Source organism: Anomalospiza imberbis, chromosome 9 (assembly GCF_031753505.1).
Source record: "Anomalospiza imberbis isolate Cuckoo-Finch-1a 21T00152 chromosome 9, ASM3175350v1, whole genome shotgun sequence".
Lineage (NCBI taxonomy): Eukaryota > Metazoa > Chordata > Aves > Passeriformes > Viduidae > Anomalospiza > Anomalospiza imberbis.
Genome location: NC_089689.1, coordinates 12,687,030 through 12,701,403, shown reverse-complemented (window position 1 = coordinate 12,701,403; position 14,374 = coordinate 12,687,030). Strand labels below are relative to the sequence as shown.

The 14,374-nt window shown below is 35.5% G+C and overlaps 1 protein-coding gene across 1 annotated transcript in view; it reads left to right on the top strand.

Annotated features, from left to right (window-relative positions):
* AGL (amylo-alpha-1, 6-glucosidase, 4-alpha-glucanotransferase) overlaps positions 1-14,374 on the top strand; it is a 34,275-nt gene that overhangs the window by 16,349 nt on the left and 3,552 nt on the right. The window contains exons 16-33 of the mRNA XM_068199745.1: positions 180-332; positions 413-563; positions 1,719-1,843; positions 1,956-2,068; positions 2,177-2,311; positions 2,821-2,951; positions 3,526-3,662; positions 5,175-5,308; positions 6,434-6,609; positions 8,071-8,173; positions 9,400-9,625; positions 10,045-10,156; positions 10,529-10,664; positions 11,829-11,941; positions 12,656-12,867; positions 13,407-13,504; positions 14,059-14,146; positions 14,237-14,370. Of these exons, the coding sequence (XP_068055846.1) occupies positions 180-332; positions 413-563; positions 1,719-1,843; positions 1,956-2,068; positions 2,177-2,311; positions 2,821-2,951; positions 3,526-3,662; positions 5,175-5,308; positions 6,434-6,609; positions 8,071-8,173; positions 9,400-9,625; positions 10,045-10,156; positions 10,529-10,664; positions 11,829-11,941; positions 12,656-12,867; positions 13,407-13,504; positions 14,059-14,146; positions 14,237-14,370 (2,477 nt within the window). The remainder of the gene's footprint in view (positions 1-179; positions 333-412; positions 564-1,718; positions 1,844-1,955; positions 2,069-2,176; positions 2,312-2,820; positions 2,952-3,525; positions 3,663-5,174; positions 5,309-6,433; positions 6,610-8,070; positions 8,174-9,399; positions 9,626-10,044; positions 10,157-10,528; positions 10,665-11,828; positions 11,942-12,655; positions 12,868-13,406; positions 13,505-14,058; positions 14,147-14,236; positions 14,371-14,374) is intronic.

Sequence of the window (14,374 nt, the reverse complement as noted above, 5' to 3'; positions counted from 1 at the left end):
TTTGTTTGAAATTCCAAGCAGTTTAGTGTCTGGTGTTATTTCAGATTGTCCAGCTTCATATGAAATTTGAATTTATTATACATTCAGACATCAAGGTGTGGTAGTTTTTATTTCCCAGAGTAGTTCTTATTTGCTTAAATTTGTTTGTTTTTTTGTTTTTTTGTTTTTTTTTTTTACAGATCTCTGTAGTATCTGAAGAGAGGTTTTATGCAAAGTGGAATCCAGCAGCACATCTGACCTCTGGTGAAGTTAATTTCCAAACAGGAATTCTAGCAGGAAGGCTGGCTATAAACAGGCTGCATCAGGAGCTGGGGGCTAAAGGCTTTAATCAGGCAAGAAGTCAGGGTAACGCTGCGATTTCTTCATATGTGTGCTCTGAGTGAGCACAGTTGCAATGTTATGTCTTCTCTAGGTGTATGTAGATCAAGTTGATGAAGATATAGTTGCAGTGACAAGACACTGCCCTAACACACACCAGTCTGTGGTGGCTGTGTGTCGAACTGCCTTCAGGGATCCTAAAACTTGTTTCTACAGTAAAGAAGTACCTGAAATGTGTATCCCAGGTAAACAGACTTCTTTCCAAAAGCTGTTGTCATGTACAAAAATTTCAAGTTATTCATGCTTTTTAACTTCAAGTACATGCTCATGAAATCCATACGAGAACTTTCAGTATATAATGCTCTTTTATATGTACTAACACCTATGTCCCAGAAGTGGTTAAAGAACCAATAACAGACTTGCAATGCTTAGGGTTTTCAGAAACATTAGTATTGAGCATATTCCTGCTGCAAGCTCCCCTTGAGGATGTGAGGGGGGTTTATGGTCTTGTTTGTGAACTAGTAATAGTTAATACTGAGATGGTTAATTGTACAGAGTTGGGGAATTACTGTTTATTCTGTTATACTGGGGGAAAAGGCTAAGATTTTCTCCAATTTGTTGATTCCATTGCTGTTCGCCTTTCAAATATATATAGCAATTTTGTAGCTTGAAAATACGTATTGATAAGAACTGTGTTGAGTAAGTTAAAGACAATACGTATATAGTACATATATTAATACATAGTATATGTATGCAATACATAATTAATTATGTGGAGTATTTACTGTACTTTAAAGTAGCAAAGTATAATGACTTCTACACATTACCTGGAAATGTTTCTGAAGAGAAGCTTTCCAAACTGGCTTTTTAAATATACTTAGTTCTTTGAGTGCATCTCTGTGCTTGTTTTAAAATCAGTCACATTATATTTTAAGTTATTTACAAGATTTGCATACCTTATGTCTGTGAAGTACTTAAAGGACAGAGAAAACTAGAATTTGTATATTAATAATAAATTGTTACCCTTTAAAGATAAACCATCTGTATCTGCAATTTGTAGAGCAGTCTAGCACAGTCTCCTAAAAGATAATAGGCAAATTAAGAAAGCTGATGACCAGTAAAAGACAGGTGGTTATTCTCTTGTCATCTGATTTTGATTAATCAATTATAAAAAACCAAAAATTGCCGTTTTAAATACAGTACAGCATATGAACATTTAGTGAATATATTTATAGGTGTTTAAAATACTTGCCATATGTTTCTGTTCTTCTGCTGTACAACAGAGACTTGTATATTTAATATCCAGCTTTTTCATTTTGGCTTTTGTTTCATAATTGCAAAAGAATCACTTTTTAATTTCAAATATTCTGAGAGCTGCAACGTGGTTTAACTTTTTCTAGGAAAAATAGACGAAGTAGTACTTGAGGCAAGGACTATTGAGAGAAGTGCTAGTCCTTACAAAAAAGATCTACATTTTATAAATGGATTGCCTAATTTCACAGTGGAGCTCAGAGAGCATATCCAGGTAATTAGCCTCCTTCACCCATGTTCTGATGTAATATTTTTTAATTTGTCATATTTTATATTAGAAAAAAGAAACAGTGGATTTCAGTTGCAAATTTGTTTTCTTTTTTAAGATAAAAGACAGTAAAATCATAAAGCAAGCTGGAACTGCTATAAAAGGGCCAAATGAATTTGTTCAAGAAATAGAATTTGAAAGATTAACACCAGGAAGTGTAATAGTATTCAGGTATGTTACTATAATTGCCACATGGCTGAGTGAGTTTGAAGAGACTGATAGGAGAATGGAATTCTTCTAAGTGCTGTATTTCAACAAGATATGCATTTTTATTTACAGAGTTAGTCTGGACCCAAAGGCACAGGAGGCTGTGGGGATACTCCGCAATCATTTGATCCAGTTCAACTCTCATTTTAAATCTGGAAGTCTTCCTGATGATCACTCAGCACCAATATTAAAAACACCATTTTCTTCGTAAGTATTCTTTAAGTTTCTGACTTAGCACCAAGAGAGCTACTAGGGAAGCAGAGAATATTATGTACATCTACTGAGGGTTGTTGAGTTGTGGTGGTGGTGATACAAATGAGTTTTTAATTGTCAGAGTGCAATGAAAACTCTCAGAGATCTTCTTATATGTATAATACTTAGGGGGGCCAATACTGAAAAATTTCCCAGTTTGTGTAATTGCTGCCTGAAGTAGACTTTCTAACATGGTCTGCTTCTCAGTATTGGGGTGTGATTGTTTGGGTGTGATTTTGTACATAATACTGTATTTCTAAATAAACACTGAAACATCTGAGAGCATCTTGAACACCTGAAAAATTAGGCTCTTAATTTCCAAAATGAAGTATTGAGAGAACTGTATATATTTTAGTATTTTAATTTAAGTCTGAAATGAGAATTGTGTGTGAAATCCTTTCCCTCTTTCCTTACTGATGTTATTTTGGGTTTTATTCTGTTTTTTTCCTCCCCTATTTTTTCAGAATTGCATCTAAACTAACTTTGGCTGAACTAAATCAAGTGCTGTATAGATGTGAGGCAGAAGAACAGGAAGATGGTGGAGGCTGTTACAATATACCAAACTGGTCACCCCTGAAGTATGCAGGCCTCCAAGGTAATAGTTTCAGCATTATTTTTTCTGTCAAGTAAAAAAAGTAAATGAGAACTGCTCAATCTAGATCACATCGTAATGCTGTTGTGTTGCTGCTGCTATTGTTTGGTAAAAATGGTATTTTTTTCTGCTTGACCTTGCTACTAATTGGTGTTGTACCCAGGAAATCTCATACCTAGAGCAAAACCCGTCTCTCTCAATGCTTTGATACTTAACACTGCAGCCCAAGATGTGTTTTAACACCACTGCCTTGACTTTTAAAGTAAAAGGAAAATAAATATGCTTCCAGTGAAAAGTTGCATTAATCTAACCTGAGGTGTTACTAGATTACTGAGGAGTGTTTGTCATTTATCAAACATACAAATTCCATCATGCTAGTTATTTGCAATGATTTTCATAAGTTTCTAGGATTTATGCCAAGGAAACTAGAATTGGGTTGTAGCTTAACTTGTTATGCAGGTGGAGAGAAGCAATCCAGTTAAAGCATCTGTTGCTGTGTACCTTTTGCTCCGGCATTGTAACTGCCATTTGTGATAATGATGTGTCTTTTAATACAGAGTTGGGTTTGTATCTTCAGGGTTAATGTCAGTGATGGCAGACATTAGACCAAAGAATGACTTGGGTCATCCATTTTGTGATAATTTAAGATCTGGAGACTGGATGATTGATTATGTCAGTAATCGTCTGATTTCGCGTGCTGGAGCCTGTGCAGAAGTGAGTAAAAATACTTATTTGGTAACTTTGAGGTTTTAAATTGCTACTTAGTTTCATTTTCAATTACTGATATGTTATAGACAGTCTGAATTTAAAAAATATATATTTCCTGTCTAGGCAATTTCTTCCAGTAGATTAAACCATTAATATGTTTTCCTTCCCTCCCCTCAATGCCTTCCCTCCTCCTTAAGAATAGACTGTAAAAGGGAAATGAAAAATATATAGGGCATGAAGGTATTGTTAGCTCTTGCACGAAGGTTTGCAGAGGTCCCTCCCTGTTTTACTTCTCAAATAAAAAATGAATTACTGATATATTTTTTCTGCTAGGTTTTGGCGTGGTTTTTTGGGGTTTTTTTTGGGTTTTTTTTTTTTTTTGTTTAAGAAAGTACTTTCAAGAGAGTGCCTAAATACTACTGCATACATCAGTATGACAGTTGCAGTCAGCCAAGCACTGGGAAGACAGGAATTTCTGAGATTCAAGGTTGCTTTATAGCTGCATTACAGTGCAGTCCTTTTCTTTGTTTATTTTCCTTCATGGAAACGACTTTATGTATTTCAAAAGACCTGATTTTTGTAATTTACCTAACAAATACAAGAATAAAGGTTTTAACTTTGTTACTTCATTTTATTCCTGAAGTCAAGTCTAGTAATACAAAGCAGAAGAATAGGTAAAACAGTCTTATGTACTGAAGCGAATGCTAAATTTGGCCTGAGAAACTGAGCTTTTTTAGAAAACAAGTTAGTCTGATTCTTGCCACATTTACTGCTCTTCAAAGACTATTGCTTTTTTGTGTATTTTTGAGTTCTTAATTTGTAATGTTTCATTTTGTTTCAAAGACTTAAGTCATGTGAAACTAAACTTTACAGTTTTGCTCATCACGTGATATTTTGACAGGTGCATTCTTTATCTGCAAGGCTTACATCTTAAGTGACTTAGTAGAAAGTTGTCATAATGTTATTTAGCAGGGCTAGAAGGAAATAAAAATACTTTCCAGCTGTCAAATGTTTTGCAGTGATACAAGGATGTGAAGCTCTAGAATCCTGAGTCCAGGACTCAGACCTGCAGTCATATTCTCTAGTGGCTCTACATAATTTAGCTCTGATAACTTTTTATTCCTGGTCCTGAGCTTGATCTCTTCCGTCCTGTCTTTGTAGCAATGCAAAACTTCCTTCCAATGCTTGGATTATAGTGATGCCTTTTGAGTTCTGACTTTTTCTTTGCCACTTAATTTTAATAACAACTTTCATGATAGTTCATTTTTTGACTATAAGACTAGCAAAATAAACTCTCCTTCTGTACTTCACATTTTGGCCCATTTAGTATAGATGCAATACACATTTTCCTCTACTATTCTTCAGCTAAAGGGCATTAACTCTAAGAAAGTTTGGAGCAGTAGGGCACAGCATAACTGGGGTGTAATACATGTACAAAAACTTTAACAATATGGATCCTGAAAGCACTGGCTTTTGAACATTGATGGATCAAGTTCTAATTCTATTGCATTTTAATAGGTTGGTAAATGGTTGAAGGCCATGTTTGTCTACCTAAAGAGAATTCCACGTTACCTCATCCCATGCTACTTTGATGCCATATTAGTGGGGGCCTACACAACGCTTCTGGATGTGGGATGGCATCAGATGTCCAGGTATGCTTGGCCTTTTTATCAGAGCTATAAAGGCATCTGTATACATCACAACCTTTTAAATTTTGTCTGCTGGAGAATGTAATTTGAATATTTTCATAGTCCTCTAAATGTTGAAGGGTAAAATTGGTAGAGAATTATCAAATCCATCTTCTAACAGTGGTGGTATGGAAGACTGAGAGTTCAGACATCTATCCATGGTTTCAATTTATAACGACTGTTGGGATTGCACAGTAGGAGGAGGAAGCCCTAAGCCAGCATCTTTTTTGCCAGGCTTTGGCAGCTTTTTTTGTTTTGGCTATAATTTTAGTACCAATGCAATGATTCCTTAAAGTTCAGGTAACTGAGAAAATACCAGATTGTATTTGATGCTGATGCTTTCTTCAGTGCTTCTCCATTATTACTCCCCATTATCTGAGCACTCTGCTTACTTTTTGAAATAACTCTTTAATCTTCAGAGTCTGCTTCTTTTTGTCTTGCAAAGGGAAGGGTAACTCATTTCATGGAGGCTTCATTCTAGCTATGAATATGCTGAACAAGTCGCTACTGTTTGATACTGTTTTGTAAGAACAGGGGCATTAAAATGGGAATAGAATTTGGTATGGCTGTGAAATCATGGAACATAATATATTTTATGAAAAAATGCTTGGAGAGCAACTAGTCAGGAATGGAGATCAACTATTTCAGGGAATGCCTTAACAGATTTTTTGATTTGCAGTTTTTGTATATATATGTAAAAATATGATGTTTAAAAATACTGGCTAGTTTTGACAAACTTTTGTTCATAGTTTTGAAATCTTAGGTGTGTGTATAGGCATTAACTAAACCAAAACAACTTTTTGTTTTTAACTGTTTTGTAGAAGTACATGTTATGAACACTTCCATGGCAGTAATCAATTAATATTTGACTCTTCACATTGGGCACCAATTTTAGGAAAACTAGTGATTTACAAATTAAATCTTAGATAAAAAATCAGTTCGTGCAAAATGCTAGTATTAATTCATTGCTAATTTTTTACAATTCCTACATGTAATGCGTGTCATAGCCTTCTGTAAGTGTAAAAGGCTTACACTTTTAAAATAACTTTGAATGCAAAGTTATTTTAATTTAATTCTGTTGAATTACAGCTTTGTGCAGAATGGATCGACATTTGTTAAGCACCTTTCCTTGGGTTCAATTCAGTTATGTGGGATAGGAAAATACTCTTGTCTGCCAGATCTGTCTCCTTCCTTACAAGATGTTCCCTATAGGCTGAATGAGATTACAAATCAGAAAGAACAGTGTTGTGTTTCCTTGGCAGCTGGTAAGTGAGAACAACCTTTAAATAAAAAGAAGTTTTCCAAAACAGTTAAACTGCTTTTAGTAACTATATTAAAATCTTCTGCATCGTGTTTAAGAACCATATGTCAAAAACTATGTATAAAATGTAGCAATTTCACTCACTTTTGCCTCGTGTTTAAGGTAAGGTTTGCTCATGTTAAAAGTATTGGAGTTTTCTCTAGTAGTACTCATGGGGGTTGTGAGGGAGAACTTTGTGTATAAATGCTTTATTTAGAGACATTTTTGCCATATTTGTTGCTACCATATACAGAGATCTGCAAAAATGTTGTTTTCCTTTCCGGAAGGCTTTCTTGAGATGAGTATACTTATTGTAAGGGGGTTTAGTTTATCTTTTATAAATGTGAATTTAAAAAGTGAATTGTAATGGAGTTACAATTGTGACTTGGATTACAAGTTCTCAGAAAGAAACATTATCAGACCAGAAGAACTCCTGATCTAAAACTGTCTCCAAAAGGAAGGAGCATAAAAGCAGTCAGCAAGTAGTATTTATACCTCCAAATGTTCTGCCAGCATCTGGCGATCTTCCTATGGGCATTTGCCTATGTCCAAAGTATTATCTTCTGTGGCTTAGAATGAGTTTGTTTTGGTTGTGACTTGGCTCATTCCTTTTCTGAAGCCATGGAAACTTTTAAGCATCCACAGATACAGTGGCATCTCTCTCAGTGGAGTGCTTTTCTTCTTTTTGCCACCACTCTTATGTAGCTTTATTGCCTTTCATTTCTGGATTTTAATAACATTCCATTTGCCTGCTTCAGTGTTACCTAGAAGCACAGAGGCACAGTGTTCCCTTAAACTGGTCATAAAGATTAATTATACTGAAGGGTTTGGTTTTAAATATTCCTTTCACATACTCACTGGTAGTCGTGCTTGAGATTTTTAAATTGTACACAGATTGTCATTCTCAAGTGCTGCTGCCATGTACTATAAATTTGCAGAGATGTGGAGGTCATATTGGAGAATTAGATCTCTAAGCTGCTGGAAAGAGAAGCAGGATGTCTTTCACAGTGTCTGAGAACAGTCTCATCCCCTTTATGCTGCTGAGAGGCCACAGCTCTCGTGCATAAACTCTTTCCAACAAAGTGTTCCAATCATAGTTCAGATTTTTTTGGTTCGTTTTCTTTCTGTTTCTTTTCATTAACTTTGGGTTAAGTTGCCAGGTGATTTAATAAAAATTAAAATGTCAGTGTTAGTGGTGTGGCAAATGCTTTTGTGTGATCTTGAAATTTCTAGAAGACATTGTTCTAGAATAGGGTGTATCTAATTCTATCATGAACTTGGTCTAGGAGATAGTTTATTTGAAATAGCTTAATCTAGGAAAAAGTTATAAATGAGGGGTTTTTTTACTGCTGGTTATTTTTTGCATGTATGCTTGGAGATTTCTGTAATATCAATTAATTAGATGAATAATGACATTTCTTTTCAGGTTTACCTCACTTTTCTTCCGGAATTTTTCGTTCGTGGGGAAGGGATACTTTTATTGCCCTAAGAGGTCTAATGTTAGTTACTGGGCGCTATCTAGAAGCAAGGTAAGACTGGCCTAGCCTTGGTTCTTGTTGGCTTTGTAGGCAGTTAGGAAAAAGCAATGCTCTCAAAACCTGAGCTGATGCACAAGCTGTTCGAAACAGTTGATGTGCAGTATAAAACTTTATTGGCACTAGACATATTTGGGAGCTCCCTCTAAGTGGGATTAAAAGTACTACTCAAATAGTCTTTTGCCTTCTTAGCACTGATACAAAGCTGATGTTCTGTAGGCATAAGGTAGTTTTAACTCCAGCAGTGCTACTGTTTGTCCTTGAACAAAGTGATTGTTTCATTAGTACCTGCATCATTGTTGCTGACCAATAATTTCAGAATTGTTTATGTAAAAACTTGAAGTAGCAAAAGAGAATACTGTTCTAAATAGAAAGGCATGAATGCAGGTCTGTCATGATGTTTTTGTAACTGCTAGTAGTTGTTGATACTAGAAATCAGCTAATTGTGCATTGTTGCAATCTGGTAGCTATAAATATTTAACCTGATAAATGAGCCATACAGAAGCCAGATGAATTTGTTATTTTGATTAATATTAATTTGAATGGAGCTTGGCATATAATGGAAACATAAAAATTAGTTGGTGTAAATCAGCATGTATTTATGCTGTTGTACATTTGGCCAACTCTTAGCTTTCTCGTGCAGAGAGATCTGCAGTCAACTAGGATGTTTATTTTGCCTTTTAAAGCTAGTTGGAATTCGTGTTTTCTGCAAGGTATGCGCAACGGTTCTCAAATGAAACTTCTCATAACCTCAGTTGCTGTCACCTCTCTGTATTTTAATAGGAATTTCCCATCTTCTCCTGCCCTCCGTCCCTATTCCACCCCACCCATCAGAGTGGATACCAGGGTAATCATATACAAGGTCAATAAAAACCTTCCCTGTGACCTCAGTGGGATTTGGATTTAGGATCTATATCACTACCTATTAAAAAGCAAATTATCTTTTCCATATGAATAGATGACATATGTTGTGTACAAAGTGATGTAAATGTATTCATGTTGAGGAATTTGTTAGGGAATGGGTGGTTTTTTATTGTAAAATAAGTTCATGCTAAATTGAGTAATTTGTAGCTTTCAACAGCAAACTTTTGGAATCTGTCTTTAAAATTCTGTTTGTCTTCTTGCTAATAACATAACCCTGTATGCTTTGTACTTGATACTTGGTCTAACAATGGCCTTGAAGGCAATTTAGTCAAGACTGTGATTTTCTTTTGTTCTAGAAACATCATTTTAGCATTTGCTGGGACTTTAAGACATGGTCTCATTCCCAATCTGCTCGGTGGGGGGACACATGCCAGATACAACTGTCGTGATGCTGTGTGGTGGTGGCTTCAGTGTATCCAGGAGTATTGTAAAATTGTTCCAAATGGATTAGACATTCTCAGGTGTCCTGTTTCTAGGATGTACCCAAGAGATGACTCTTCTCCTCAACCTGCAGGCACTGTGGTAAAAATTCTTCTAATTGAACTGTTTAACAAAACTGTAATGTTTTAATGAAAGGATGTATTTTTTTTGTCTAGCTACGAGAACCTGTTGCTATCTGTTGTTTATAGTGAAATTTGATTATAGCACAATAATTCCACATTTTAGGCACTTCTTGCATCACCTGATTAGACCAAGTGCAAGGAGGAAAAAATTCCATCAGCTTCTAAATCTTTTTGTTGCTTTTTGTCGCTTTTTGTCTTGAAAAAAATGTTTATATGAAAAGTTGTGTACATTGTATTGCTGTTGCCAAGGATGCTACTTGAAAATGTTTGGTGTGAGCGTTGTTTTGGAATATCATATAAACTAGAGGTTTAAGAAATGCTTTCTGCTCATTTTTCATCTTGCCTTTCACATGTCATCCAAACATGTAATAAATCTAGGATCAGCCACTTTATGAAGTAATACAGGAAGCAATGCAACGACATATGGAAGGCATAAATTTCCGAGAAAGGAATGCTGGTCCTCAAATTGACCAAAAGATGAGAGATGAAGGTAACATACACAAACACTTGCTGTGCAAACCAGAAGTTGATGATTATATTTTGTATTTCATTTTCCTCTTATTTCCTCTTTCTATTGAGCATATATTTTTTTCCAATATATATTTATTGTAGCTAAAAGTGTATTACTTTATATATATGTAATATTTTTGAAGTGCCTAAATAATAGTTTGTTTGCCACTGGTCATATGGTGCATGTTACCTTAAAATTTCACTTAAAGTACAGTTTCCTTCAGAAACCTACCTCAGGTCTCTTGTTGGAAGGTCTTTTTGTTTATTAGGAAGTTTGGGTTGGGGGTGTGGGTAGCTGGGGTTTTGTTTTGCCTAAAAAATGAAGTTAACAGCTGATACTCTTTCTTGCCAGGTTTTAATGTAACTGCAGGCATTGACCGTGAAACTGGCTTTGTCTTTGGAGGGAACCGCTTCAATTGTGGCACTTGGATGGATAAAATGGGAGAGAGTGACAGAGCTCGCAACACAGGAATTCCAGCTACTCCAAGGTATGAAAGCTGAGCTTGAGGCAGAGGGGTTTTAATTCTTTTTTTAACTTAAATTCTTCTGCAGAGCCACTAGGAATTCTATTGACACACTGATAGGTTATCTCTCAAATGTTCTAAACATTTCTACCTACTAAAATGTTTATGGATTTTTTTTTTCTTTGTGCTGATTTGAAGTCAGAAGCTGTGTTCTTGGGCAGGTGAAGCCCATGGCTTCTGTCACAGTCTTAGCTCCATGCCAAGAGTTGACTTCTGAATTCAGGTAGTAAAATGTAATTTAGGAAATACTATATACTTGCTGTACTAGCAATACTTTGTTATTCAAACTTCTCATATGAGTTATATATTGATAATTGTTTTGTTTGAATACTTCTTAGTTTGAATTCAAAAATATTTACAACATCTACATTTTCAGAGTTGAGATTAAGCATTTTTAAATAGGCTCTTTATTATGTGCTAGCAAACTGTTGCAGGCATCCTTGCTTGAATTTAGTACAGTATCAGTTTCAAATTAATTGCCTTCCATGGGTAAAAATTGAGGAAAATGTTATCTTGCTTGACAAGTCGAGCATTTTAATTGGGAACCAAGAGCGGTTGAGGTACTTTCCAAAGATAGCCTGAGTTGGTGATAAGAGAGAGAAAATTCCATCAAGTAGACAGTAAAGCTGAGTATGATACATTGTGAAATATTTGCATATATTGATTACTTGAATCTTGCCTGAAAAGCAAGTCCAAGAAGTGCATTTAGTGGTAATTTTAATCCCTCACTTTTGACTTGAGTAGTCTCTTATGGCAGAACTATTACCTAAGTTACAGAAGTGTATGTGCAGTTGAGAAGCTTTGTATTGAACACAGTTTTAACATCAGAGGACCACATTTGGGGTTGATCCTTTTTTCATGTTACAATCACTGGTATAAAGTTATCTTCCATTTGTGCTAATTAGCTGGGTATGATAATACCACTTTAAAGAAGGGCAGAAAAAGGTATTTGCTGCCCAGTTTACAATCAAATTCATTCCCTGACTGAGAAATAGGGGAATAGTAGGAAAATAAGAAAAAGAAATTGTCTAAATAAGAGACTTAGGAATCTAAATTTTTCAGTCACTCATTGAACTTTAATAGCCTTCTTAAAGTAAATAATGAGGTTTTTTATCATTATTATTTTAGAGATGGCTCTGCTGTGGAAATGGTTGGCCTGTGCAAGTCGGCGGTTCGCTGGTTGATGGATTTATCTAGGAAAAACATATTTCCATTTCGTGGAGTCACTGTAAAAAGACATGGTAAAAACAGGCACATCTCGTAATTGTATTACTGGGGTATAAAAACAACTAAAACAATGAAATAGTGACCATAAAACCTCAGAAGAAGGTTTAGGAGTAAAAGGGCAAAAACTTAAGAAAGTATCTTGTATGATCAAAATCCTTTTGTTAGTATAAAAACTTAAGAGAATTTTATATCATCTCAATATTTCAAATAGTTTATTCTGTGGATTACAAAGGAATTTCAGAGCCTGAGTACCTTTTCTCAAAATGGGTATAACTGATAAGGTTACTGTGTATTATGATGATTGCAACATTCATTACAAGAATACAAAGTAAAATGATGCAGGACACTTTCTTTTCTCTTTCTGTCCCTCCCCCAGTATTCATAACACAGAAAACCCCCTTGCTGGGAATATTTACATGAGTATCATAGGAAGTCCCTTATCTTTTAGAGGGAGTACTCTTCTAATCATAAAGTTACTTAAAGCTTAGCCAGCCCAAGTGAATATGTACCCTGTGGAGACTCTAATGTTGTGTTAGTCTCACTAGCAATTTCGGTGAGATGTTGATCCTGTGATCTGTACAATTGGCCTAAATGAAGGGAATCACAAACAGAGAGGTGCTCTTGGTCTGCTCCTGTTATATTAAGTGTCAGGAATTCAAGAAGCATACTTATGCTGTTGTCACTGTGGCTGATTGCAGAAAATTAACACCATGTGTGACATTTTGCAGGAAAGGAGGAGATTATCACATATGATGAGTGGGACAGGAAAATTCAAGGACACTTTGAAAAGCTGTTCTTTGTCTCTGAGAATCCAGCAGATCCTAATGAAAAACACCCAGATCTTGTACACAAACGTGGAATTTATAAGGACAGCTATGGAGCTTCGAGTCCATGGTGTGATTACCAACTCAGGCCAAATTTTCCAATAGCAATGGTTGTGGTAAGTGTGGAGGTGTGGGAGGAGGGCTTTGCACTTAAATGCAAGCTTAGTTCAGTTACAAAGAAAATTTTAAGGTCCACCTGCATGGCATTCTATCAGGAACATACATAGCTTGGAATAACTTTTTGAAAGCAGCTTTTTTTTCCATGCTTTTAGTATTTGTCCGTCTTTGTCCAAAAATACATCAAGACAGGACTTGCCAATTTGCCATGTTCACTGTATTCAGAATATCTTTTATGGCTAGGTCTAGGAGGCTGCTTTTTCCATCAAATTGGCTAAAAAGGAAGGATTCTTTGTCTCCATTGGATTTGTAAAGAGCTTCAGTAATAATATTTGTCAAGGGTATATAAAATAAAATCAAAATTGGAAAAAGCACTGGATGCCTTCTGTTTTCTTGCTTACTCTGACTTTCAGGTTCCAGAAGTTGATTCAGTAATGCAAAACTCAGGCTTTTTGTTGTCTTCTGCATTTCTGTACACAGCCTTATGTATGTATATGCACAGACATTATTATTCATTAAATCTTTATTATTTTATTAGGCCCCTGAGTTATTTACACCTGAAAGAGCTTGGAAAGCTCTGCAGATAGCAGAGGAAAAGCTTCTTGGTCCATTAGGCATGAAAACCTTAGACCCAGAGTAAGTACAGCAGAGATAAGATAAAGTGGTAATTCCTAAAGATGATAAACATGACAGTTGGAATTATTTGATGTCGAGCAGGCGTGGTGATGGTGTGAAATCTTCATTTATACCAATGAAATAAGGCTGCAGGAAGTACTTCCAGAACTTGTTTTGCCGTTCTAGAAGTCAGTAATTGATTTCTTTATATAGGCAATGGCTGGGTGGTTTTGGATGCCTCACAGTAAGCAAGTCAAATTTGTTATCATACCAAAGATGTTGAATTTGCATCTTGGGACATACAGTGTTTGATACAGTGTACAGCACTACAGTTTGAGTAAAAGAGTAAAATTATGGCTCTTTAGTCCTTTCAAGATGTTGACCATTTTCCTACAAATTTAAACTTTATTTGGAATTTCACTGTCACGTAAAGTACAGAACCAGTTGGAGACCTCCCTAACTTAAACATCAGTAAATGTAAATGACAAGTTTTTTGGTTAATTTCTGTTTTCCTTTTCTGTGTATCATTTTTAATTAAGACTTTGTTTGCATAATACATTTTTTGTTTCTTGCAGTGATATGGTGTACTGTGGAGTCTATGATAATGCTCTTGACAATGACAACTACAATGTAGCCAAAGGATTTAATTATCACCAAGGACCTGTAAGAGCTACTTCCTTCAATTTTAGAAAAAGTGTAGTCGTCTTTTCAAACCAGCTGCTTTGATAATAATCTCTTTCATTCTTTGTTTAGGAATGGCTGTGGCCAATTGGATATTTTCTTCGTGCCAAACTGTATTTCTCTAGGTTGATTGGTCCAGAGATATATGCAAAAACTGTAGTTATGATTAAGAATGTTCTTTCTCGTCACTATGTTCATCTTGAAAGGTAA